At 46.4% G+C, this 27,413-nt stretch overlaps 1 protein-coding gene across 1 annotated transcript; it reads left to right on the forward strand.

Annotated features, from left to right (window-relative positions):
* Positions 1-27,043, forward strand: LOC144166876 (uncharacterized). Its single transcript, XM_077696332.1, has 8 exons — positions 1-153; positions 7,427-7,476; positions 10,083-10,167; positions 13,384-13,412; positions 15,801-15,855; positions 19,283-19,326; positions 21,956-22,046; positions 26,878-27,043. Exons 1-8 carry the CDS (start codon positions 108-110, stop codon positions 26,988-26,990), a joined length of 513 nt encoding a protein of 170 aa, XP_077552458.1. The 5' UTR covers positions 1-107; the 3' UTR covers positions 26,991-27,043.
* The last annotated feature ends 370 nt before the right edge of the window (positions 27,044-27,413 follow it).

The following is a 27,413-nucleotide window of genomic DNA, read 5'->3' on the forward strand; positions in this document are numbered from 1 at the left end:
GCTTCCTGTTGCAAGTAATAGGAAATGGCGCAAATGCGCAGGTAGTACTTATAGAACTTCTCGCAAAAGCGACGTGACACAAAGACGGTAATTCTTGTCGCCTAGAGATGGCTCTTTTTTGGACATTCGGACTGGCAATAATCATCCCCTTAGGTGAGATATATTTTCATTGAAATGAAGTTGCTCATGTTGAAAATTATCTAAGCATGTTCATACTACCGCCGCAAACCGAGTGGACAAGGAAAAAAAGCAACAATAGCCCAAAGAGACAGCATCACTTTTTTGGTTGTTAGTGCTGAAATTATGACCGCCTTAATTGACGTAAAAGGTGATCATGCCTTGCTTATTTCTTCGTCAACTTCGGGGGGTATAAGCACGCCGAAGGGGGTTTGGACTGTGAGGAGTACCGTTGGGGAAGGCGCCGGTTAATTTTGACCACCGTGGATCTTTGACTTGCGCCGAAAGCGCGACACACGGGCGTTTTTGCTTCTCGCCACCATCTAAAAAACAGGTTCTACGGCTGGGATCGAACGCCCGATATTGGGCGGAAGGCCGCAACGTCCTAGCCACTGCGCCTGAGGCGTGAAAGCTTAATTGACCTTTTCTCTGCTGCTAGCTTTGCTGGGCAAAGCACGCAACCACAGTCGGTTCACCGCTGAAGACGCCTTACTACTTGACGTGACCTTTGAAGAAGAAGCGAACGCCGTTTTGTGATGCGACCGTTTTGGTGGTGTTGCTGTATGTGCCCGGCTACCGCACTCTTTCGAGCAGACCACGTGCGCTTTTAGAGGCGTCCTCAAGTAGCCCACGGAAGAAGAGCTCCTAACCTACCTAAGGCCGCAGGCGCATTGTGCATTGTGAGGCGCGTCGTGCGTCGAGACCATTCTTTTCCCGATAAGTGGAAAGTTTCCTGACCAACGCGATTGTGCTGAGTCCGAACTCCGAAAGTCCGTAGATCAACCTCGCCTTCACGAGGCACGAAGTTGCCGAATATACGGAGTCCCCCTCGCGCAGCTTTAAGTGCCAGCGCTACGGTGACATTGTCCAATTCTGCAGAGGTGAAGAGTGCTGCAAGCGTGGTGGAGGTACACAAGATTTTGTAAACTTCAAAGAAAAGGTTTCGTGTTAAAATTGTGGTTGTGACCATGCGGCAAGGTATAGTGGATCCCCGTTTAGAGTGAGTGCATTACATCGACAGAAAGCGTTCATTTCTGAGCTGGAACTCCCTCCAGAAGCTGCGAAGCCGCCGGATGAAAAATTCCCCAAGTTACCACCTTTAGAACCTGCAAATGCAAGGTACCGTGGACGAGATTCAACATGCTCAGGATTACCGACGCCACTAGTTCCGCCCAGTGAGTCTGTATCTGCCAAAGGGCTACCTCAGAATGTAGAAACAAGGCAGCGTAGAAGAACTCAGTACTCTGAAGCCTTGAAAGAGCGCCATAATACACAGGAAGAGGCAAAAACCTCAGACATAGTTGAATATACACGCTCCCTTTTCGCAGCCTGGCGGTCGTATCTTGCGTCCATGCCCCGGCACGACCAAAATCAACCTTGAGACAGCACTCGGCCTATAGACATTCATTGTAGGATCGTTGGTTTCGTTCCTGCTACAACAATATGGCGTCCTTAAGCCGTAGCTGAAGATAAACTACGAAGAAAAGTGCCCCTAATCTTTAGTAAAACTGTGCTGGTATAGCATTTCATCTGGCCGAAATTGATGTATTTGTTACGGACACCCTGATGCCTATCATGGCTTTGTCAGAAACTGGCTTACAGGGTAGAAGATTAATACCTGGCAAGGTTGGTCATAAAAACCCGAGTCTCCAAACATTTCCGCGTGGCAGTGTCGCACTGTACACCGGGTCGAAGTCACTCATGTATCTTTGCCGGTTAGGGATCTTTGATCGGACGTAGCGGAAGTGGTTGCTGCGAGAATTCAAATGGGAAAGCACAGGCTTAACTTTGCATCAGTTTATGTGTCCCCAGGAAGAAAAATCGACTACATAATTCTCTTGGAACAGCTGTGGAATCGCTCACCCGCCCCTAGGATCATTACTGGGGATTTTAATGCCCATCACTGTTTGTAGGACGGCAGAAAATACGGATGCAAGGGAAAACATCTTGTCGACGTCATTGACTGTTTGAACCTGTGTGTGGCGAATAGGCGAGTGATGGGGCTTCTACATTTTTCCGATCGCCTGCGATGGCAAGCACTGTTGATACCCCTCTCCATACCAGTGATACACAGATGCAGTGTTGTCCAGTGCCCCACCGTATGGGCGGCGACCCCTTTCCTATCTTCATTATTGCTGCTGGCTTTCACCATAGCGAAGTGAAAATTGCCCGTGTTGTCAATTGAGACCGGTATACAGAAGAGCTGAGTGTCCTATGAGACGACCTGTTCAAGGATATGTCAGAGAGTAAAGGGAAGGCAACAACAATATGTCGGCTGCTATTCCACTTTCCAGCACTAGATTTGAAGTTGAAGAACCTCTTCGGTCGTAAGCGAAGATCCGACCGGCAGCTTAACCAAAGACAGAATTATACAACAGTGAAGACCACCTTCAAGAGAGTAAACTCCGCTATGTGGCGCTATACGATCATATTAAGGCATTCCCGATGGGCTGCGCTTTGCTCTTCATTAAGCGTATTTAAATCAGTGCCTCGAATTTGGAGCATCGTGAATTTGTTGTATGGAAAGTCACGTCCTGTAAGGTCATTTGCTGCATTGCAATACGGAAGAATGCGACAATCTCCCAGTTGGCTGGGGAATTAGCGGATGCATACACTTCGACCATGTATGGGGGACTCTCTTCGCCTTTCGCCGTTACCCTCTTTGTCTTCCTCAGCGTTAGATGACCCATGCACGCTCCGCGAATTCCGGAGCGCGTTAAGTACCTTACGTAGACAATGTGCAGAAGCTTCTGACTACCACCAGGTCCTGACAACCAGGACCTGATTACAAACAACTAAAATCCTGGATAACTGGTTTTCGGTGACGCGTAAGCGCTCAGGATGGCGTTCTGGACTTTATCAGCCATGTGGAACACACCCAAGTGCATGGACTCTCGATATAGCTCTGTTTTTCGACGTTTCGAAGGCTTCTGCTTGCGTCCTGAGACCAGCGATAGTAGACAGGCTGCATGCAATGAAACCTCCTTCGCTTCGTTCACGGCTTTCTCACTGACATGTACAGGCAAGTACCGTGGGGGAGTGCGCTAAGGGAAAAAAGCAGCGTATAACGTGGGGTACCCATGGTAGTGTTCTGTTCCCTGTTATTTTCAATGTGGCCACGGGTGGGCTACCTGAGGCACTAGAATACGTTCGACAACGAGCTAATGTGTCTGTGTACGCTGACGTTTCTTACATCGGGTTGTCCGGATATCGGCATAAGCGTCTGGTAGTGCTGGCTCAACATAGTTTTCACACCATTCAGAAATACCGGTCATCGGTCGGACTGATGCTCTCGGCAGAGAAGTCCTGTTACCTCCTTTTACCTGTCTGTTGGGCAGCCTGTCTATTCTTCAAGCTACTCGTGTGCGGTTCCTTGGTGTCACCTTACAGAGCATATTCTATCGGTTACGGGCGGTGGAAATGAATATTACGGCTCTGCTTCCCCATGTGAACATTTTGAGGAGGATGGCTGGAGCTAAGGGGGGAATCACTGGGCGTCCATGATTAGGCTGCACTCAGCACTGATTTTCAGTCATATTCTATACCAGTTGCCTCTGACCTCCCGTTCAGAATCCCAGTATGAGCGCCACCAAACGTTTCGCAGGAAAGGGCTGAGGACAGAAATTAGAGTTCCTCAGGGAGCGTCGAACGAGAAGGCCATACGGGAGATACAGCCTGCTAGACTCCGCTTAATAGTGTCGCAGAGGTTACTGACGCAGATAATGCGTCTAGAATAAACCAGTGCTGGACGGCCTCTCCTGCGCACACTGCTCCTAACACTCTGAGTATACTGTGTCATCAGTGGCCGGGGAAAATTCACACCTTAATGCCGCCATGGTGATATTGGAGCCTTCAGTGTCAGCTATAGGTTCCTCACTTGAGAGTCAAGAGAAACCCGACGCCAGAGGAAGCAGCCAGATTTTTGGTGTTTGAACACCTAGAAAACCCTTACGCAAACCCCCTTCACATGTTGCGTACGGCTCACTCAATCCGCACAGTTGGGATAGTGCAGCGACGTAGGTCATTCCTGATGCCCAGGTTGCCTGGGCGGCACGCCTGGATCATGTAGTGTCCTCCACAGAATCCGAGTACATTGCCATCACGGCTGTTTTGAGCAAACTTAATCCAAGGAAGCACAGGAAGTTGTACATCTACAACGGGAGTCCCCACGGGGGTCCCAACGAAAACGGTCTGTCAGCGTTCGTTACGGCTGATGCAAGAAGTCATCAGGAAGCGTTTTAATATTCGGTTTCAATGGATCGCATCCCATGTTGGCGTCAAGGGCAATGAGACCGCTGATCAGGGGGCACGAAGTGCGCTGTCATTTCACCGAATGTTAAAGTCTCCGGCGATCACTGGAACGACTTCAGGCGAGCAGTAGTCGAATTACAGTCATTGGGAGCTCCCTATCATCAGCCTTGCATCGCAACGGGACTTACGAGATCGGGGGCCACTCTACCGTACCGCATCCAAACGGGCTCAGCGAACACGACAACATGGCTATTCAAGGCGAGCTTCGTGCGATCGCCTCTATGTTCGTCACGTGCAGTGATAGGGAAGGCACACCACTATGCAATGTGTTCCTACGAGCATGATGTCGAACGGACCGCAATGCTCTCAGGAATTCAAAAGTTTCCAGTCCCACACAACTTTCTTGATTGATTGTGGGGTTTAACGCGCCGACGCAACGCAGGCGATGAGGCGCGCCGCAGTGGAGGGCTCCGGATTAATTTTGACCACCTGGGGATCTTTAACGTGCGCCGAAATCTCGTACACACGGGAGTTTTTGCTTTTCGCCTCCATCAGAAAAGCGGCCGCCGCGGTCGGGAATCGAACCCGCGACCTCGTTCTCCACACAACTTTCTTGACCACATCGTCTTCGTAGAGATGTGTGGCGCTTCCTACTAAACTTTCTACGGGAGACAGAACTGGCACACCCTGGTGAAAGGACCCTAAAATAAGGATGAGCTCGGGCGGGTGAATTGCCGGAATATCCAGCCAGGCTAACCTCGGCTGATCACTCACAACAAAAACAACTACCACAAATACCACCACCATATTTAAAATAAACGCTATATCGCATTGTCGCACCTGAAGATTCAAGCTCTGCCGTAGGATTTTTTGTTGGTGGTAGCCAAATAGTCTGGTTGTAAGTACACAAAATCCTGCAACAGCTGGCGATTTCGAAGTAATCTTGTTCAGAGAGAGGGCCCAGTATTGCCAGAAGGGACAGTGGCCCACTGTGCAGAGTAGTAAGCCCGGTAGTTCAAGAGACACCTGAATGGGAATCGATTTTCATTTGGAATGGAGGGGCTTGATTTTATTCTTCTGTCAAATTGATCGCCGTTTCTGTCGTGGTGGACACCGTCACCTTTTTGACGCATTCCACTTGAACTAGGCTTTCCATAGGAAAGGGTTTACTACGTAAACAAAGTTTTCATTAAAATGGAATTATCCCTTCACAATGTTGGTTATTTGAAGCGGCAAATGTTGCCGACGGGAGAGAGAGAGAGGGGGGGATTTTATTTAGTGGCCCGATAATTTCTCAGGCTGTCAACAGCCAAGTCCAGCTTGGACCCGACGGCGGCGTCTGTGGCCGGGCCGTTTATGAATGAAGTGAATGCGGTATCGTGTCTCGCTGAAGCACCGGAGGACCCGCACGGACCGCCAGAGCCACAAGAGCCGTCTGGATGTCTTTGTTGGGGCTGAGCAGCGCGGCCTCCCAGCCTGATTCGTCGCAAATAAAGTTGTTGGCCTGCATAGTGGGCCACTGACATAGCATGTGCTGCATGTTGTCGCAGTTTCCGCAGCAAGGACAGAGCGGGCTGTATAAGGTTGGGTACATTCTGCTATAGAGTGCTGGGGAAGGGAGGGTGTTCGTCTGAATTACCCGTAATACGGTCGCTTGGTGTCGAGTGAGTGAGACGTGCGGGCGTGGCGCGTCTAGTGTCCTCGTAGTGAGTCAGGATATCTTGATAACTAAGGAGGGGCACTAAGGAGCTTGATAACTAAGGAGGCGCACCGGAGCTTGTAGTGCCTGATGCCGGAGACGTGAACTGGCGTCGACCGGACCGGCTCTGCTGGCGAGCGGAAGAGGCGCTGAGATGGCGAGGCTTAGACAGGCTTTGCCGCCGTTCTGTAGTGGGGCTGCGTTGGCGTCCAGTAGGCTTAGGCGTCGGAGAGCCTTCGAGCGGTCCGAGGCCCCACTTGGTTGTTGATCGTCGTTTGGAGCGGGAGCGGCGCTGAGTTCCTTGGGATGCGGTGGGGCCCGTGAGACGCGAGGAGGAGGTGGAACGGTTCCGTGGGCTGCAGAATGCCACGGGTATCCCTATCCTTGCCGTGAAAGGATCGTCCGGGGCTGTGTTGGTAGAACGTTCTTGATCCCAGCGGCGTCACTGCAGAAGGTATGGGGTGCGATACTGCTGCTTGCATGTTTTGTCGCCTGTCTTGTGGTAAGGCCACAGATGGCGCAGCGTGGGGTGCAAGATTGGAAAGGAGTGGGATTGCGAAGACCATAAACCGAGCAGAATTCGAGAATATAGTTGTCGGGTTTGGGGCAGACGTCGACCCGGAATGAGTCTTTTAAAGATATTCTACGTGTTTCTCCGTGGTCCAGACAACCATCCTGAGGAGTATGTTGCAACGTCATCGCGTGGGACGTTTCCAAATTTGAATCAAGGACATGTGAGAAAAAGAAAATAACAGGAAAACTAACGGACAGAAACGAACAAAATTAAATTTACTGAATCGTTTTAAGCCTTCCAAAGACTGGCTATGACAAAGCAAATATTCATGCAGGCATTGCTGCGAACCACGGTGTAAGAATATTCTTACACCGTGCTGCGGAGATAGAAACACACACAAAAAATTAGACAGAAAGGTACCGGGCTTCACCAAAGAATTTGAAATATAAGTGTCAATTGTTGCTACGAAACCGAAAGCTGCTTCTCCGGAAACATTAAGGGGTAGGAAAAGCCCGAACAAGAGCCATAAAAATTCCATCTTTACACTAGCTGTTTCACTTCATTATATAGGGAGATGCAAGAGGGGAACGTTTGGATTTTTGAGCGCGGCCTCATGTTGCTCTGTGAAAAATGGTTTCCTAAGTGTTTCTGGGCTGGTACAAAAATCTCTACAAGTTTTGCGTTGTGGAGATGCAGTTGCACTGTAAATCAACGTGAACAATAGTAGCAAATTTGCCTACTATTTCTGGTGTTCATTAAGACGTTTTCTCGTGTTTTACATCCAGCCTACAACCATGGGTCTTTAGGCCAAAGCGGACCTCTGCTCTGCTCGAAGGTAAGTGTATAAAACTGAAGTAGGTAAAGAGGGCATCAGTAGAAGGGGTGGCTAGTTGCTGCTGCATCACTGATGTGTGATTCGGTTAAACTTGGGACTGTAGTAATAGGGACTAAGAACACAACAAGACAGGACGGAGCGCAAGGTCCTGTTTTGTTGTCTTCCTGGACCCTGTTGCGATTTTCCGAAGTTTAAGCGCCTCACACATCACCTATGTAGTGAATAGATGTGTGAATAAATATCGAGGGTATTAAAAGCATATGAATATTATAAACCAGCACAGGTTTTGATAGTAAACAAACCAGTGTTTATGTTATAAGGCATTAAATTGCATCTCTGATTTTGTTTTCAATATAGTGTTCGCGTCCACTACAATAACTGTTACGGCAGCATAGTATATGGTAGAGGGTGCCTGGCTGGGGACAGTGAGCACAGAGGGAAGGGTGTTGGGTGGGGAAGATGACGTGGAGGCGGGTGGGATGTGGGTAGGTATTCGTTTGCAGCCGCCGCCAAGTTGTAGCGTCCTTTCTGCAGAGGCGCCAGTGTGGTGGTGGGAGACGATGCTGAGTTTTCCTGTAATGCGCGAGAATTTTGGTGTAGCCAGTCAGTGGGTGTAGCCACGCAGAAATGGAACATATGGTAGGTAGTTCTGCCTACACGCGGTGGTAGGAAGTACCACTTTATTTTAACATTGAGTTTATTGTGTGTGTCTCTGTGTGTGTTTTTTACTAGCATGCGGTCACTGCCAAAGTCGCAAGCCGTTATAAACATGATTGGGGAGACGTTCAAACCTGGAGGCGTTTCTGTGTGTGCGTTTTTTTGTGTTTCCTTGTTTGTTCAAGTCCATGCTTTGACTTCCGGCTCTGCGCTTGCCTAAACCAGGCAAATAGGCACTCTGCCTTATTAAATTGACCACTCTGCTTTCGTCGTACTGGGGATCAGCGTGCCTACCCAGAGGGATGATGAGAACTCAGACTTGATTTTAATCGGCGGCGGCGGGCGGCAGACACCACCGGCGAAGACCGTGCCGAAAATATGTGTCTGACTGTCATAGAGATGTCCGTTATCAATGCTCAAAAGAAGTATAAGTTATACTCCTGTGGTTCACTTGTGAAGATCAGAACATGAAGGGGCGCTCTACCGGGAACGGCACCGTCGTCGGCTCGCAAATTGCACCGTTCGCGCTAATGAATCGGCATCTAAACGTCAGCGGTGGAAGGCTCCCTTGCTCTCCCTCCTCAAGCGGGAAGGAGAGGAACCCCCCAATGATTCTTTGTTGATGATGATGATTGATTGGTCATGCCGTTTGCCACAGGTTGGCACTGCGAGTGCTCTGGCCAAATAAAACAAAACAAAGCAGTTAAAGACAAACGCATATAAGTGGGTACGCTTCCAAGTGTTCACAGTTATCGCACAACGCAGTTAAACACTCACGCAAGAGTGTCACACAGGAGGGTGCCACTGCACAATGACCACAGTCCACGCTCACTGGAGTGTACTGTTAAGCTGACGCCTTGACGCGTTTGTGCAGAACAGTGCCCAATTTCGCTGACACAGCTTTGTCCCTGAGACACTTGATTCCGTCTCTGAAGGGTCGTGGATGGCCTGTTCGTCACGTTCGCTCTGGTAGAAGAACCCAGAGCCATCGGCAGTGCGGCGATATCACCACTGCGCCTTCTATGGGGGGGTCTGGGAACCGGTTTCTTTAAGGCCACCAGCACGTCTGGGAACCTGCTCCTGTACCTCTGCGTGACACACGATAATCAGGCGACTTACGAAAAGGGTCGACGTGCCACAGCTCTGCTATTAAAATTTGCTGTCTTGCACCCAACCACTACCACCCGCAAGATGTGTACAAAAAAAATTACACCATCTTCCCGTAGGGGAACCCTGAGTAGTATGCGAAGCAGCCATGGGGTCGACTGAAGTTCCCATTATTTTTCTGTTCGTCGTTTCCCTTGACGTTCAGCTTCGCGTGCCTTCGTTGTATCATTAGCTTCTTGACGTAGGTTGAATGAGTGAAGGACATCCGGCGCGTTGGTAGCACATGCTCCCGTCTCGGTTTGTAGCGCAGTGGGAAGAGCGCCACGTACCTCCCGTTGCGGCTAGAGAGTCGTGGGGTCGAAACCGGGCGCCGCCTAACTATTTCTTTTTATATTGGACTGCCCTGACGTTAGCCCAAACTTTGACGGGGCTGAAGAGACGCGCATGCGCAGTAGCGTGCTAAAGGCGAACAACGACAACAAGGGATGGAGGGACACAGCCCCTAGCATGATTTGCTTTGCATCTAAAGCTGGTAATGCATTTTCTCAGAGTCCAATGGATCATGATTTTTTAGAGCGCATTTTGCAGAAAGTACAGAACTGGTCACACCCACCGTCTCAGCGTGACCTGGACGGGAAAACGTTTGCGCGATCAGAAGACGGTGAATCGATGCTAGACAGTTTAAATGCTTGAATAATGCCCCCAATCCGGTTTTGTTAAATACACGTCTTGTTCTTTTAATAGTAAGCGACACTAAGGGTTTTGTTGCGGGTAATTTTAATTTGTTTGAGTTACTCCTTCATGAAATTCCGCAAAAAGTTTGACACCATCCTTCCCTGCAGGACGCGGACTGCTCGAATGGACAACGCTGCGTGCCCCATTACAACCTGTCATCAATCGCCAACTGTGATGGAGGAAAAAAATACTGTGAGCTTAGATGAACCCTTGTGCACCTAGACAGTACCGCACGCATCGCGACGAGAAGTCAACAACGTTACGGGCATTGCGACTGAATACTCCGTTTGAAAGGGCGTCCACACAAAAGCTGCACGAGTTTCTTGTTAGCTGTTTGTGTACGGGGCTGTGGTAGACAGAATGGGGCAAGATACAGTTTTGGTGTGCTTCAGTGCGCCGCGTTGTGAAGTGGGTTTGTGTATCAAAAACACGAAAATTGTTTGTTTGACCAAATGAGTCCACAACTTTTAAGGTTTAATACGCCGAAGCAACACTTAGGCAATACGGCGCGCCGTAGTCGAGGGTTCCAGATTTAAGTTTGGCTGCCTGGGCTTCACCGAACTGTGCGCCCAATCTCGATACGGGCATTTTTGCCCCTTGTCGCGGTCAGCGTACAGTAAACGCGTACTTCGACGTCCAGGGGGAGTGGCTAAATATGCAAGAGCGTACACTAATACTCTCCGGATAAGCCGATCAACATTGTTGCTATGTGGCTTTGATTTACTGGTCATGCGGGGCCTTTGTAGGCTTGGAGCAACACGAAAAGTAAGTGTGCGACCAACTGGAGAGTGGATGGGGAGCATTCGCGGGGTTTCCACGAGGCGACTCCGTCATTTTACATTAACAATGGCGGCGTGATCACAAGGAGGCATTTCTACCTAGAAGCGTTTATGCGGTGAAAGTGCAATAAACACCTTTTGCGTGATGTGTTGGTACGCGATTCGTAGAGTTATTGCCTTTACGGTTTCCGTCCAAGGTACTAATGTAAGCCGATGAAGGACTATCTGAGCGAAAACCTATTCCATACAGCTAAGCTCAATCACAGCGCATGGGCGCGTTAAAGGACTGAGTGCTGTAGACTCAGTCCGAGCTTACTTATATTAAGCGCACATGCGTATACATTGCTGCGGTCTTTTGTGTACATGTGGTTTGAGTTTACGGGTATTTTACACAGCCTCCTATGACACATCAGTTCCGAGGATTCTCATTTGCGGTTAACGGAAGTTTGAATGCAAGTTCACATGTAGATGTCATAACGGCAACGTAACTGCCTGAGACGTAACCATGCAGCCCCGACAACGGTTGGTTAGGCGGCAATTTTGCCTCTTTTTATCCATCCGGAATGTATTCTGAGGCAGTGTTTGTCATACGATGATGTCATTTATTTTATGAAGGCTTTACAATTTCAGCCTCCCAGAAAAAAATCAGTCCAGGAGGGAGACATTTCAGATGCAGGAAGATGTTTCTTTCAGGATTATTAAAGATGAAAAAGAGATAAATTAGAAATAAAACGTCGAAAGGTATAGATGCTTTAGATGCGTACTTCACTCTTCAACATTCATTGTCCTTTGTTTTCAATTGCTTTAGGGTTACTTGACAAGTTTTATGTCTGCTGGATGGGTAGAGGGAGCAGCCTACAGCGCCTTTTTAACGAACGCTCCTGCGCGAGATCGAAACAAGCATAGTGAGTGGCTTGAAAAACACAGCTGGGGGCGAGTCACTGCTTCCCGCTACTTCTAAGGAGTGCCAGCCTGTGCTTACGAAGAATTAGGCCTGTTTATTAGTTTTACATTTTGTAATGTTGGTTGGTTTCAATGGTGCTCACCTCGGGCAAATTTCTCAGTTCTAACGCCAACTTTTTCCAGAAGGGATTGTTCGCTATGTGTAATAGTAGTAAGCATGGAGGCCCCTCTGAAAGGTTGAGCTGCGCATCTTTCCTCGGCGTTACACGGAGAAAAAATGAAACATAGCAAAAGAAGTAGACGCTTTCACTGATAAGGAACCAAGCAACAGTGTGAAATTTATCCAAGTCTCTGTTTAAAAACAACCACCTTTTTCTTATGCAAATTATTTTTCTTTCGCGAAGTGATAGGGGGCCATGGGTTGCTATTAAGTGTAAAAAATTAATAGTAGTTGTTAATCACTTTTCAATTGTTACTGTTAGCCGAGTGATGTTATGTGACAATTGTATAGGATAATCAGTCAAACCGATATAAAGCGTTGGATGTGCGAAAATGTTATTGCCCTATGAAACTTTACGAGATATATCCACTGGGTACGTCACTTATAGCTTCAATGCAGCAGTTAGTAATAATTTGACTGATTTAAAAATTTTGTTACTCTGGGAGTTAAAAAATAAAACTTTTCAAACTGCATATACTACGTAGTGTGCAGAGGCAATATGGCCAGAAAGATGTGTCATGATTGCCCATTATCTGTTCTGCCTACGGCAGATTTCGGACAGACTGCTACGGAAGATCATTCTAAAAATGACGAGGGAGTGGAATCAACTACTGCAACACAGCTTCTCACTAACTGCACATCGTGCCTTTTGCGTACAAATATGAATGTAGGAATGAGACAGTGTAGGGCTACAGTATTCGCATATGATTCTTCGAGATCGGTCCATCTGACGCATTTGCCTCCTGCGCAATTGTAATACAACTCTGGAGCCGTGGGTAAAGGAGGAATTTGAGTAAACTTAATGGATCACAATTATTGGGCTTTTCAAGTATGTTGCTTAGAACAAAGATGTGTCTAGAGTGCCGTCCGACGGTGCTATAAGCACTCATCTATATCGACGTAACCCGGGGTTTTGTTAAAACATAACACGTCTGGCACTACGTTGCTCTACCTAACGTATAGTAGGGTCCCCTAACTAACTTAACCTAACATAACATGAGCTAACGAACACAAATAAATCATTTAACACAGCACAAATTAACCTAAGCATCGAAATTGTAATACACTACAGGTGACAAATATAATCGCGGAAAGAGCCCCCTCAAACCACTGTCCTTGGCATTATTAAGGTACGCCTACACCATAACGGCAGACGGTCCGGGCGGTGCTGGCTAGTGTTAATTATTCGCATGTCATCGGACGGCATTCTAGTTTTGCGTGAAGCGCTGAGCCAGAGCGCAGTCGGCAGCGCTATAGAAATTGTGTTAGAAGATATTGGACAGGAGAAAGAGGCTGTTTTAGGCTAAGATTAGAATAGAAAAAAGTACGGTAGTAGAATACGAGGATAATAAAAGCACTGTTCTTGTTGGGGTTGCTTACGCTGCTTCGTACACCCAAAAAGATGGACCCTCCACTTCTGTGTTGGCATCATAATGTAACTAACTGCATTACTGCATCTAATCATGCTGAAATTCACGGTTTCCTTTTTGTATGATCGGTTTTCAGGCATTTCTGTGATGGAAGACTCCTGCTCGGTAAGAGGCATCTAGACTTTTTTTATTTAATATTACGGTGTGTGGATTAAAATATATTTAGTCTTTTGTCATGAAAATATATCATGCAACGTTTAAGCGACCGTGAAGACAAAATATAAACTTTGTTTAATTTTGACAGAACTGGCCCTTGGTAACTCACTCACTCCAGTTGAGCCACAAAAGATGATCCTTTAACAGGAAAAAAATTCGAGAAATATTGAAAAAATGTCAAACTTTGCGCTGAAGTGATGTAGTATAAACTACAGTGACGTCAATCAGTGTGTCTATGGTCCGTTAGTTCCTAATAAACGGTCAAATTGAACTAGAGGCCTCACTACAATAATCCAGTCAAGGTTCTCGGCTTGTGTTCTGGGATTGTCTTCCTGTGTGCGGTCGGTGGCTGCCAACCGCGCAAACAAGATTGTGTCATGTCATCGAAAAATGGGGGAAGTGGCAGGGAGTAGGCACTGCTGCGCAAGTTTGGTTTATTATCTGGAATATTTGTTTCAAGTTTCGGTCATGATTATTTCTATATAGCAGTCTTTTGAATTGAAGAAACTTGTATTTTGCCTTCATGGCCATTTTAATTTCTGAGGCACCATTCGTCGTTCCCTAGCTTACGTCAATTTACAGAAAATTTCGCACGCGCGAAAGTATTTCTGCGTTTGCGGGGAAGATCGAAATCGAGCAAGGTGTACGTGCAGTTCATAGTTAATGTTTCTATAAACGATCTATTCAGTCGTAATTTCTCGCAAAAAGTGTTTTGGATGCCAGCAATGGGGGAGTGCTGACGCATGTTGACGCGCCAAGTCGCAACATTTATTTTCAACTTTTGTGGTGCACACAGACTTCAAGATGAGAACCCTCTTGTAGAAATACGGGGCTTCACCAGCAGCTCGTTGACTGCGGGCCACTCTGAACTGTACTTCACTCGCGATAACATCTTGGATCTAACTTAGTTTACATTACAGTTGTATTTGCGGTGCACATCTGTATTTTTAGTCAGTCCGAAATGAATGTAGTTGTCTCTAAACAAGCGAATTGCTGGCCAGTGTAGAAAAATTAAAGCCGCTCCACTCAATATGAAAGCTGTCCGAAGTGCAGAGCAGTGATTCGCCATAATGTGCTGTAAAGCCGTTATCCGCTCACTGCTACCACCCCATGAATGCAATTCGAATTTCCGGCCATCGCAGTGCTCGCGCGCCCCATGCCTGAAACTGCGCCAGCGCGAGTTCTGTTCCTTTTGTGCTTGCTTTAATTTGGTATGCTGGAGCAGTTTTGGGTCATTTCTAACGCCGAATTTTGTTCATGCACTGCTGGAGCATCTCTAAGTCATTTCGAACGCGTCATTTTTTTCTTGCGTGGTTGGAGCCTTTCTACGGCATTACGAACGCGACATTTTCTTCTTGCCCGTTGAGCCTCACTGCGTCATTTCGAACGCGCCATTTTGTTCGTGCGTGGCCGCTTTTTTTCGTTTACTATCGTAAAAACCAAACCAACGAGCGTCCCTAACTAAATGAACGCGGGCGCTTCCGTTTAATTATGCATATTCTGCCTAAAATGTACCTGTGGATTTCTTTGCGCTAATTAACGGGGAGATGTAAGACAAGCGCCAGCGGTTCACGAGAGCAACGGAACGCCTTGTTGCTCTACTTGGTTCCAGCGAGCCATCTACGACAACAAGGCGAACGCCTAAAGTTCTCTGAACTTAAAATAAGTTAAATTACATAGCCAACAGATGGATCTATTCATGCCGGTATCGTTTAATGTGTTCTCATACAAACTGTTTAACACCTAGAATGCTGTCCAACACGCAAGAGGTGTGCACACGGTCGCTGGCCGGTAAGGCCACCCGCTAACAACTTGACTTTAGAAGAATATAAGTTACGCAACCCTGTTGCGCTGATTCAGTTTTATGTAAAAAAAGAATGTAGGTACAAAACATACGAACCTAATGGTATTGGAATCAACGTAAGCTATGGGGCATGCTCTCGCGGAGGGCTGAAACATAATTCAAACGAACCGGCTTGCTTTAGACCTTGCCGATGTTTTGGTACTTTTACGCGGCAGTACATTCTTACTCTTTTTGAAATACAAGACGCTACACTCTGAACGTAATTCCCACAAAGTCATACGCAACAACAATAACACTCAGCCGACAAGCAAGGGCAATACGCTTGTCTTGATTTTATTAAAAGCCGGAGTTTCATTTTCTCGATTTGACGTTAACTACGATTTGTTTCATGAAAAGGGGGTTTAATATTGTGTACGTTGAATGCTTCTGAATTTATCATCTGTGAGAAAATAGCTATTTTATCTGGATGTGTACACCACTATTGTACCAACACTCTGATGGCCTTGTATCTTCGCTGGTATTTGCTCCCAAAGTGCCGACAAAACCTCACATGCCGCCCGAAGGATTGCCCGGCGTCGCCTTTTGAATGTAAGTTATAGCTCCTATAAAAGTTCGTTTTTGTATTCTTAACAGAACTACGTTATGTACGAGCACCAAAGAGATGTTAGATTGCGAAATACCAAAGAATTCCAGAGCGATATCAGATACATAGAGCGTAAGAAAAAACAAAAAATTTATGCTTGAATTTTTAAGTATTTGGGGTGCTTCGAAGTGTGAATAAAACTTAGGCAAGATTCCCGGGAAGGTGGTCTTTCAATATAAAATTGCATTATTTAGCGGTAGTCCTGATTGAAGTAGGCAGTACAAGGACCTTTGGTTTATAGAGCTTTTCTTCGTGGTTTTGTTCCCTCTTTATAGCAAATAATGACTTAAAATTTATTTACCCCTCTCATCGCTTAAGGCGTATAGCAAAGAAAGACTCTCATAGGCTTGACTTCAATTCGGGTAATTTTAGAAATAGTCAATAGCTTTGTTCACTATATAACTGATTTATTATTGCCGTAAGTATCCCAAGTTTTTGTTCTGACACGCGAACTCCCATTCCCGCGTTGCTACATCTAGCATGTATGTTATTTGCGAAAAATGGGGTGTGCCGTTGCCCTTACGAGAAAGTACCACATATCCACACAGGTGATCGGCGACGCGTGATTAAACAGCGGATCAAATTTATAACGCCTTCACTAATATGATATAAATCACTCAATCGATAATAAGACATAAAAATAAAAATACCAATTAAAATACCTAACCCCACATTGTAATTAGCAGGGTCCTGTGGTGGCTCCCTTCACACCAGCTACATTCCTAAAAAGGGGGATTGCCCAAAATTATTTACAACGGTTATAAAGCATTCAGTCAACTAAACCGAACAATTAAAAGCATACTTGGACAAACAAATTGCACTTTAAATTATATTAGTTACAAAGTACTGTTTACCAGAATTAGGAACAAATTGAACTGGCGAGTTGGTTGAAATATCTTAATTTAAAAAGAAAAAAAAAAACGTAGGAAAGGAGGTGTCTATCCTAATTGCCAGATTCAATTGGCCTCCAACAGCGTTCGGAAAATGGTACGATGCAGACAGTGCAGACAATATTATGCAATCTACATTCCCGGAAACGAAACAGGAACAGAAAAAGTAGCTAAAACTTAAGTGTGACAAAAACATAAGCAGGCGAAGAAAAAAAAAGGAAACAGGTTAGCCTGAGAAAAAAAAGTTTACCCAGCTGCCGCAAACTTCTGTGGAAAGTGAAACATTCTCTCTATTTTATATGGTTGGATCTCACTGGCGTCTTGTCTTTGTTGTCATGTTTTCCACCTGTCCATCTCTACTTGTTATTGTCATATCCTGCCGATCAAGAGCCGACGAAGAGTGCTTCGTTATTGTCATATCCTGCTTACGTCGTTTTGCGACATCATCCTTTTAGACTTGACATTCCGTGATCCCAAAATAATGCACAGCTAAGCTAAGAACGTTTCATGTTACATCACGATTAATCGACAGAGAGAAGTTGTGCTATGTAATGCGGCGGCAGGGAGATTGTTCCGGTCGGGTAGGTTGTGACGGTAGAATGAATGTTAGGTTATGTGCACGCGGGTGTAGAATGAGGCAAATTGAAATGTATGTTTGCATCGACGGTCGATATGATCGAAGTTTAACCTACGTGCTTGACGTTAGCAGGGTTTCCACAACCTGAATGCCTGTATCAGTTCTGGGCTGATTTCATCTTACTGCGGCGCCCTTCATGTTTCGTCCATCTTTGTTAACTTGCGTTGAAGCTCATCAGGGGTTTGCGCACGCACTGGAGAGCATTCGGCAGATGCGAGAACTTCATCAGTATGCATGCGCAAGCGTACGTAAGGCGTGTGTAAAATCGCTTTAATAAGTCGTTTCCCGTCGATACGGGAGAGGGAACCGAACATCGGAGTGGAAGGATGCTTTGAGACAGCGAGGAAAACCGCACGCCCAGGAAGTTACGCAAAAGCAATCGCGAAGCGGTGCTGGAGGTAGGAGGCGTTATACGCAAAACAAGGAAAAACGAGGCCCTCAAGGTCGCTAAGTACGTACCTTAGAAACAAAACAGAAAAAATCCGACCAGTTCACGCGTTTTCTACTTTTCTGGAGAACTCCATGTGAAATGTACGAGCAAGGCATGCCAAGGAAGCTTGCGCGTAATCCCCGTTCTAAAATATTAGCGACTGCGTACTTATACACGTTTGAAACTCAGCAACGTACTCGGACCATGGCACTCGGCTTCCGCTGCTACATCGGTATACACTGGACTTGCTGACCTGTATTCTTGACTGCCGCTTCAATTATAACCTATGGGAGTTTCGTTGAAAGAAATTTCCGTTCGCGCGTAGTGTGTGCGTTTCCGCGCCTTTTAGTGGCATTGCTCCTGTGACACTGAGTGTCCTTGCGCGTTCTTGTGCGATTACGTGCCTTCACTTACCTTCAGTCTTCCTCCTTCCCAAACCAAGGTCGCTGATCTGTTGGCTCCTCTGGGCTCGCTTCTCTGCAGCATTAAAGGCTTTAAATGTCTGACCTAAAAAAGATACACATCTTTTCTTGCCGGCTATTTCAAAAGAATACAAACAAAGAAAACACGCCTTCATATGACTCGCAAGTTTACCGTTTCATAGACGGTAAATCTGGAAAATGCAGCAGACGGTGATGACGGTTCCTTCGAATATTGGCGCGCATCATTTCCACTTTATACTTATATGTTGAGCGGGTCATCTTAGTGGTTAGTTGATTCTCGGCCACCTCAACTCTACACGATGGTCTTACCAAGCGAAAAAAGTTGTCGCAACCGAATGCTACGTATTCATTCCCCCGGGGCCCATTAAAGGAAAGTAGGACGAGACACAAACATTTAGTTGAGCAGGAGGGCCGGACGTTAAAATGGAGAAGGGTTGTAGGAGGTAGGCTGTGTTTTGATTCGTGTGAATCTTAAGGTTTGTTGGAAAATTGGGATCAGTTTGGGGTTGTCGTGCTGAGGGTGGGGTAACCCCTGGGTGAGGTGACAGGAGCATACCCACGACCAGGTATTACACTACGATCGTCATCGATGATTAAAATGTCATTGGCTTGTTTGCCTAACAGTAAGAACAAAGCTCAAACGATATATTTCTCGTTTAACTCTTGTTTGAGAGTTACGTTACTGTTGTAACAGAAACCACCATTGTCTAGTAAACAAAACAAAGCTTTCCTGTATTTTGGGGTAGTGCATGAGTAGTGCATGCATGAGACGAGCTTCAGGCGCTGATGGCTAGGCGCCTGCCGGGTGGGAATAAAGTATTCATTCTATTCGGAGGGGTGAGGTCTCAATCGAAATTGGGAAACCCTCCCCTCGTTAATACCAGCGCTGTTTCATAGGCTGCGTCTTCGGGATTTGGGTAAATATTTGTCAACGACTGCATTCCCGCTTACCCGCCATATGCTCATTTTCAGGCATTCCACCGGTTGTTGCTTCGGCCATCTGTGGAGGAGATAAGGTAAATAACTACGAATCTGCGATGACTGAACACGCGCTTCCGTTGCTAACCCATGTTTTTCAATTGAAGCTCTTTTTGTGGCACTTGCCGCTTAGGCAAATAAAAAATTGGGTTGTACAGATTTGCTTGAAAGAAAGATACTGATTACAGTAAAGTTGTATGGACCTTGACCATTGGGGTCTCACCAGAATACATCGCTCATTAGTGTAAACCTATTGATAGTGGCACTGTGGCACTCCACCAAAAACTCTCAGGGCAATTGTAGTTTGCCTGTCTATGACTGAAGCTTCATCGATTCCTAAGTGCTGTGAAATTGTTCACATGATTCTATGAATAACCAGTTATAATAGCGAGATCGATACTAATTTTTATGATCTGCAGGAAATTTAACTTCTTCAACCGAGTCCGGTCTCATTAAAATGCTGAAGCAAAACAATCTGTGCAAGATATTTAGGAATGTTCTAAGGATCACTAAACGGCCTGACAGACTTTAGACATTTTCCTGCCGGATGCATTGGTAATCGGTTATCTAATATACATTGAAGAAATTCTTAGTGAGGTTTTTGTGGCAGACAAGCAGCGAGAGCAGCATGCATTCCGTATCTCATGAGTACCAGTGGTGGCTTAATTCGAATGCATTAGTTAACCATTTTGGTCAAAATTTTAATGTCCGTGACACCCAAGATTACGGGCTGTGGAAAGTATAAAAGTCAAGTAACTAAATCCTTGCAATGACGTAACGTATTTCATCGGTTCCCGTATGAACAATGCAACCAATCGAGATAAAAAGGAAATTAGGGAACTTTTGTGTCGCGTATGTATCGAACCAGGCTTCTCCGGAGTGGCAGATGAGTACGGGACCGCTGATAACTCTAGCTGACTAAAAATGAACCTAGTAAACTGTGTGAGGTGTTCAGAATTTCGAAGTTTTCATGTCAAAAGGCTTAAGTGCCCCAGATTTCGAGAACGTTCCGTTGTAGTTGACCGGCGAAAAAAATGTAGGAAGCTGTAAAGAGTAAATGAACACACATGTGCGATCTAATGGGGTTTAAACCCTGGTCCGTACAATTCACAGCCCAGTGCCCTACCAACTGTGCTACATCCGTACGTTGCGAGTGTAGGACAAAACTTGTCCTCGATCTTGTTCCTTTCTTCTTGCACATCCCCACTTCGGGGATTGGCCAGGAATAGAAGTTTTGAGGGGCACTGTGCCCATTTCAGAAAATTCACAAAAGTGTGCATTGCAAGCGTAAAATATTTATTATAGAGCGTGCCGCGTGACACTTGAACGTAAATGCACGTGATTGTAACAGGTTCACACCAACGTCAAGCTAGCGGGAAAGCAAGATATGTCTAGGTTTGTATTCAATCTGAGGGATTGAGATAAACCAGTGGATAAACGATATTTGTTTCTTTTATTTCGAGTAAATGTATTCCCTGGCCTCGAAGCAATTCTCCTTCTCGAACGGGTTTTTCTTCAGCCACCCCTGATGTTATACTCACTGCTGGGACCATTTAAGAAAATAGAACTTAGATGAACTCAATTGAACGTAGTTTACAGAATGCTACATAAACCTGCTTATTCTTTATTTCCCAACAGGTGTGCATGACCACAACGATAGCAAAAACTTGTTCGCGCCATATATCCATTGAAATTTACGCCTTAGGCCATCAAATCCTTAAAATACTATAATAATGTATAATAACCAGCAAATGTTATCAAAAAGAGTGAGGAAGAAGCGTGTGGACTGATTTCAAAGTAGTATTTAACCTCGAGCATTATTGTTTCGAACTAGCCGCCTCTACGCAAACTGAAGTAGGCCTTACGGGCCTTACGCAGTTTCGGCCATCCCCGGCAGCAACACTTCCCCTTCTACTCTCACTCTGCTGACCACCTTCCTGGCGGCAGCGGAAGAGGCGGTTATAGCCCATGCACAAACTCTGAAGTCATCCCCGTTCTTTTGTATGTAGCATTCGGAAACGGCTGTTTGGAATTTCTCCATAGGATTCATATCCCCTCGAGCCCTCGAAATGGTCCCACAAAATGCTCTTACGTCGCTCTCAGTTGATCTGGACCGCAGTCTAAACAAGCGTGGGGGGCAACAAAATCGCGCACCGGGCCACTCGAAAGTTCACTGGTGGATTCAGTGCGGACCTCGGTCCTCCCCATGGGGCTCTCATCTTGTGTTCGGATCCTTTATGTTCAAGAGATTACATCCCACTACCGCTCTTCCACCGCATGGTTCTCCCCTGCCGTACCTCTCTTCTCTGAGGCTGAGGAACTCCTATGGCGTCTCGTTTAGACCAACAATGTTCCATGCAGCCACAGTGTCCACCTTGGGTGTCCCTCTTCATATTCGTCCCCCTCGCCCATGCCTATGGTGTCCTAGACACCCAGGTGCATTGCAGGGGGTAATGTCCGCTCAAACTACATCCCATTTTAACTGGCGAAGTGCATTCGGCGAGAGTATTGGGCAGCTCTGACCGCACTTAAGTCCGGGAAATTCAGTTAAGAGAGCTACTCTCGTCATCGGTAGGACCCGACCTCCAGTCTCCCCACCTCCCGAACTAACTAGCCTTTGTAGCTACAAATAAAGCTCTGTACTACTACCACTTAATTCTTTTTAAGGGCCCAAACTGCACCACAGAAGAAATTTGCGGCTACAAGCCAACGGGACTGATATGCGTGCAATGTCCATGCGCAAGATTTCGCCCCGCATGTAAGTTTATCCCTGTGTGAGGGGTGTATACCAGAATGTGTATTATTTGTACCGCTCTATTCAGCTAGTGCTGGGGTACCCATGAATGTGAGTGTTTGCATGAACACATATCGAAGCAAAAGAACCAAAAGGGGATGCTGTTTTTTTTTCGAAAGTTCTTGGCATACCGAACCTATACTCTACAGTATCTGTAGCAGGCATCTTAAGCAGACGGCTATAATTTTTTGCTGGTAGGATAATAGGATAGGATAGTTCGAGGATAGTAAGGTAGTATAGTTTGACTAGGGAGCTACGTACATATTCTTCAACCGAAAGAGCGCGAAGCACGGGACAAAGTGGAAGAAATGAGTACACAAGCGTCGTATTTTCACTCTGTCCCGTGCTTTACGCTGCTTCATTCGAAAATGTAACAACTTGCCCACCAAGAAGCCTTGCTAAGTACATACGTTTTGTGGCTTTTCATGTACGGTTTACCGCGCAGAAGAAAACCTCTTCGTGACTTGTGGACTTAGACAAAGCTTTAAACTTGGACTAAGAAAAAACGCATTGCTTCCTTAGATCTATGCTTGTCACACGCACGCATCCCACACACTACTGAAGAGGGCGGCGAAGAGTCACTGTGACTGCGCCCGTGTTCGTCACCTTCTCCCTTAGCCTGATTTTTATGCGCAGTTTGTTTGCCAAGATTATAAATGTAACTTGGCTGAGACACGTTCCACATTCCATGCGTCAAAAAATAAATAAAATGAGCGTGTCCATTGGTCGTAAACATGGATATGGGAAGATCTGCAATGTCATGCTTCGAGTGGCCGCGAACGCGACACCGGGAAAATGAGCGTTGCGTAAAATTGGGCGCACAGCGGCGTGTTCTCAGCCGACCTGACGTTCGGTTTAACGCACGACCGGCTTCAGGGTCGCGGTTTAACGTTACGCCAGGAGAACTAAACTCGCCAACCTGAATTTGCACTTGACGTACACTGAGTTATACGCTGCTTGAAACGCCGCTAGTCTTAGCGTTAGGGCTAAGAAACGTTAAGGGGCCATAACGACAAAATGCAGCGTTCGTCATTTTCAAATAGCCTCTGGTAACTCACCAAGCTCAACTGGAGCAAATAAAAACGTAGTATTATCAAAAGACGAAATAAATATCGAAATACAGCCCAACGTCAGGCCATAATGACATCATATCGGCAGGAGGGACATAATAGGGTCCAACACTGAAAGAAACTTAAAGGACCCACTCATGATAATTTCCCACTCATCTTTCTGGGCGGTGGCTTAGGTCACCACTGTTTGAAATGTTTTCTTTAATAACTGATATATTTATTAAAGCGACGCTTTCTATTCTTCAGGGGTGGCGTTCGATGCCGCATTAAAACACTCTGCAAGAAAGCCAACGTTACACAAATGATAATACAAAACGTTGATGGTGATAACCGAAGGCACATCAAGCGCATCAAGAAATGACCATTTCCCGTGATCCTAATCGAATCTGGGTCCTTGGCGTTAAAACTGCTACATCTATCCGATTGCGCCATTTGACACGCTCAACAACTTTGCGTTTAACTATCTCTCGCTCAACAAAAAGACTTTGACTTCTTGGTAGTTTATCATAAAATGGGCATTTTGTAATTGAGACCAACCGTTTTTTTTTATTGAGCCGGTTTTGTATTTTGCCTTCGGGGTCATCTAACTTTGTTAGGTTCTCTTCGCCAGCCCCCCCCCCCCCCATAGAGTTTCTTACAATATAACTAGAGGGGAAACTGGCGCTGCGATCGTACGCCTCAATGGGCGTGATGGGTAATTGTGGATTCGGATTGGCGCTTGATGGCTCCTGAAACTTACTATGGATTGCAGGCAGTTTCGTTTTCGTTTTGGATTTGCATGAACGCATTTGCCTATGCGGTGTGTTGGAAGAAGCTATCAAAAATACGTTTCTGCTTGAACTGCATGCCTCGCGTGCACTGACGCCGCCCTGAGTGGAATGTTTACAACCATAGTTGCGAATTGGGTGGGTTATCAATGCATTGCCGCACAGCGAGCACGAAAACACAAATGACGACGCTCTGTGCGGCGAAGTTGTCTGCTAATTAGGAGTTGCGGCGCTCTCATTCGGCACAGCAATGTATTGTCGAAGCTGACAACGGTTGCGAATCGCTTGGAACAGCCAAACCTTCCGTGCGAACGCCGGCTCCTACTGCGTAGAACAGCAGCACCGGCGGCTGATAGGAACGCAGCTTGATGTATGTCACTATATAACTTCTCAAAAGGTAATCGGTTTCTTTTTTCTTATGAGCATAAAAATTCTCTTACTATTACAAACCACCAGCGCCGAAACTTTTACAAGTAGTTTTTAAAGAAGTCCGCGTCCTGCTGTAGTTGGCAGAAAATGGCAAACCTGCTCCACAAACCTTCTCGACTCCGCGTCTGTTTTTTTATTTAACGCGCCGTTTTATTTCGTACAAAACCGGTTTTTCGTCACTAACTTTTTTGTTCGCCATGTAATTTGTAAACGGAAAACCGGGCAGTAAGAGCTTTTTTGTCAAAAAACACAATTTGCGCAGCCATAAGCCCGTTTTGATCCTACGCAATCCGGTTCCAAAACTACCCATCATTCCCATTGAAGCGTAAGCGCCGCTGCCATGTTCGCGTTGACACTAGCGCCAGTTTCCCCTCTAGTTATTTGTATGAAACTCTATGCCCCCCCCCCTCCCCCCCCACTCGCCGTGGTGGCTCAGTAGCTAAGGCGTTGTGCTACTGACAGCACTAGCATGTGGGTTCGATTCCCGGCCGCGGCAGCCGCTTTTCTGATGGAGGCGGCAAAAACGCCCGTGTGCACGAGATTTTGGCGCACGTTAAAGGGACACTGAAGTGAATTTGTCAAGCTCCCATTTTTGCTTGCACTGCGTAGACTGGCTCAAATTAGCACACTTTTCATCGTTTTTACGATTGACAAATCGGTAATTATTTTACAAAGCGCAAAAGAAGAAAAACTACCATGCGCGGTTTGCGGCGGCCGCACCAACTAAAGCTGTGACGTTAGGAGGAGCGGGCACCGTGATTGGACGATGCCCAAGTTGAGCAACCAAACAAGTTTCGGTTTCGGTTTCGGTTCTGTAAAACACAACCGTTGGCGTTGTTGGAAGGGCATTCTCAATAACTCAGTAATCATCGTACGGCGCTTCTGCCATGTTGTGAGTTGTAAAAATGCATAAAGATAAGCCTCCTAGGACGCATTGGAATCGTAGCATTCACTAGCCGAAACCTACGCAGTGCATGAACGCCCTCCGCGTACCCGCAGACGCCCAAATGTCATGCGCTTTTCCCCCATATTTGGAGCTTGCCTCCCTCATGCCTGTATCGTAAAAAGCGTGTTCGCACCAGGCCAAGGGTCTGTTCATTCTGGCCTGTGCCCACTGCCTGCAAGCAGTCGGTGCTTATGGCAACAGCACGCCAACGAGAACTCGCTAGCGCGCCAGTGCCAGCCTGCGCGCGCTTTGTGAGTTAGTTCGTGGAGCCATGAACGTTGCGGCCAAAAAAAAAAGGTGAAGTCAATATAGAAAACTTCGGCGGAAAACGAAAGCGTTAACTTACAGAAAAAAAAAGGCATGTACCCACGGGGACTCGAACTCCTGACTTGCAAAACACTTGCGGTGGCATATCTAGCGCCCAAAACCACTCGGCCACGGAGCGGGCTCCGCTGGTATTGGTAATATAGGGTATATATTGTACAACCAGTTTACACTTTTATTTAGTTTTGGCATTTCAAGCACCTTAGGTGACTATTTGTTGTATTGCGCTCGTGCAGTAAGCGTCGCCCGAGTTTCCACAATAGCTCACATCTAGCAATTGCATTTCGTAGACGGAAAAGCGTTCGCAGATGCGTAGTCGTGCTGCTGACCGCTGTGCTTGTTCGCCCAGCGCAAAAAAGTGCTTCCCGCACCCTAGTTTTACGCTGTACAGTAAAAATATCCGTTGATTTTATTTCCTTAGTACCTACATTGACTTCGCTGACTCTTCTCCCGCCTTCAAGAGGCCTTATATTTTCCTACTGGCGTACCAGTCAGCGAAGCGTCGCATGTGCGCTTGTGTGAAGCGACCTTGACTTGGAGTTAGATACAGTGTACAAACTAACCAAGTAAAGAAAGGCAGATTCTACCATTCACAAACGTGTCCTGGCTTCGTTTCAACTGAGCGAACGAATTGCGACGACCCGTCGGCGGCCGGCGGACGAAACGGTGGGCCGACTGACTTTCTGAAGGCAGGGGAGCCGTGCAGTAGCGCAGCCAATTGCGAGCTCGGCTCCTCTCGACGTCACACGAAAACGCCGCAGAAAATGGGCGAGCGTAAAGAGAGGAGGACAGCATTTTCGAATTAATTTTTCTACTAAATAAAATCGCGTAAACGCGCCCAGGGTGGTCGAAACATGGTCTGGGGACTCCGGACTACAATTTGCGCAAGTAATCCCGCAATGTTTACATATCACTTCAGTGTCCCTTTAAAGATCCCCAGGTGGTCAAACTTAATCCGGAGTCCTCCACTACGGCCCGCCTCATCGTCTGCGTTGCGTCGGCGCATTAAACCCTACAATCAATCAATCAATCAATCAATCAATCAATCAATCAATCAATCAATCAATCAATCAATCAATCAATCAATCAATCAATCAATCAATCAATCAATCAATCAATCTTCGCCCCTCAACCCCCCTCTTTTGGTTTGCTGGCGGTCGAATTAAAGTGTTGCGCGAAGCCACAGATTCTGCTCTTATTTGACTGTGTACGAGCACCGTAATATATAAAATTTCTATACCTGGGGTTGCTTTCTACAGGTGTCATCAGAAACCCGAATGTCGAATGTGGACCCAACAGCGTCATTCGGATCATATCGAACTCCAATTACACGTGCCACGGCTGTGCTTCTATTGTTGACCTCTTTTCATGAACCTATTGAAAAGTCCAAAAAAGCTTCAAACCACTGAATAAAATTTTTTTAATGCCTGAACTGCCTCTCTCGATGAATCCGCGCACCGCGGCGCTAGTGTGACCTCACGCCTTTCCGTTAGCGATAATAAGGTTAAACGGGGCCTTATGCAGCTCTGAATAATCCCAAACACCGCGTAGGTTGACGTACCGATGGAGTGCCTCCAAACTTAAAGGCTGACTGCAACCCCAATTTACCTCCCCCAAATTCTATACCAACGTGTGGTATACACCACTAAATTCTTTTGTGACCAAACTTTAACCTCCACACGCGCGCAGTATTTTTATTAGAACAGTTCTAAAGCAGTCACTTCACCTGGCGCACCTCTTAACGTAGGATCGCCACAATTGGTCTCCAATGCGGCGAATTTCCGATGTGATCTTC

The sequence above is a fragment of the Haemaphysalis longicornis genome, unplaced genomic scaffold, assembly GCF_048455015.1.
Source record: "Haemaphysalis longicornis isolate Haplotype H1 unplaced genomic scaffold, Haemaphysalis longicornis Haplotype H1 scaffold_194, whole genome shotgun sequence".
Classification (NCBI taxonomy): Eukaryota; Metazoa; Arthropoda; class Arachnida; order Ixodida; family Ixodidae; genus Haemaphysalis; species Haemaphysalis longicornis.

Excerpts from the sequence above, each read along its gene's own strand:
- LOC144166876 (XM_077696332.1), top strand. The coding sequence starts at position 108 with ATGGCTCTTTTTTGGACATTCGGACTGGCAATAATCATCCCCTTAG. Across the intron at positions 154-7,426 it reads GGCAATAATCATCCCCTTAG|CCTACAACCATGGGTCTTTA; the intron begins GTGAGATATATT and ends TTTTACATCCAG. Across the intron at positions 15,856-19,282 it reads CCCGGCGTCGCCTTTTGAAT|GCATTCCACCGGTTGTTGCT; the intron begins GTAAGTTATAGC and ends GCTCATTTTCAG.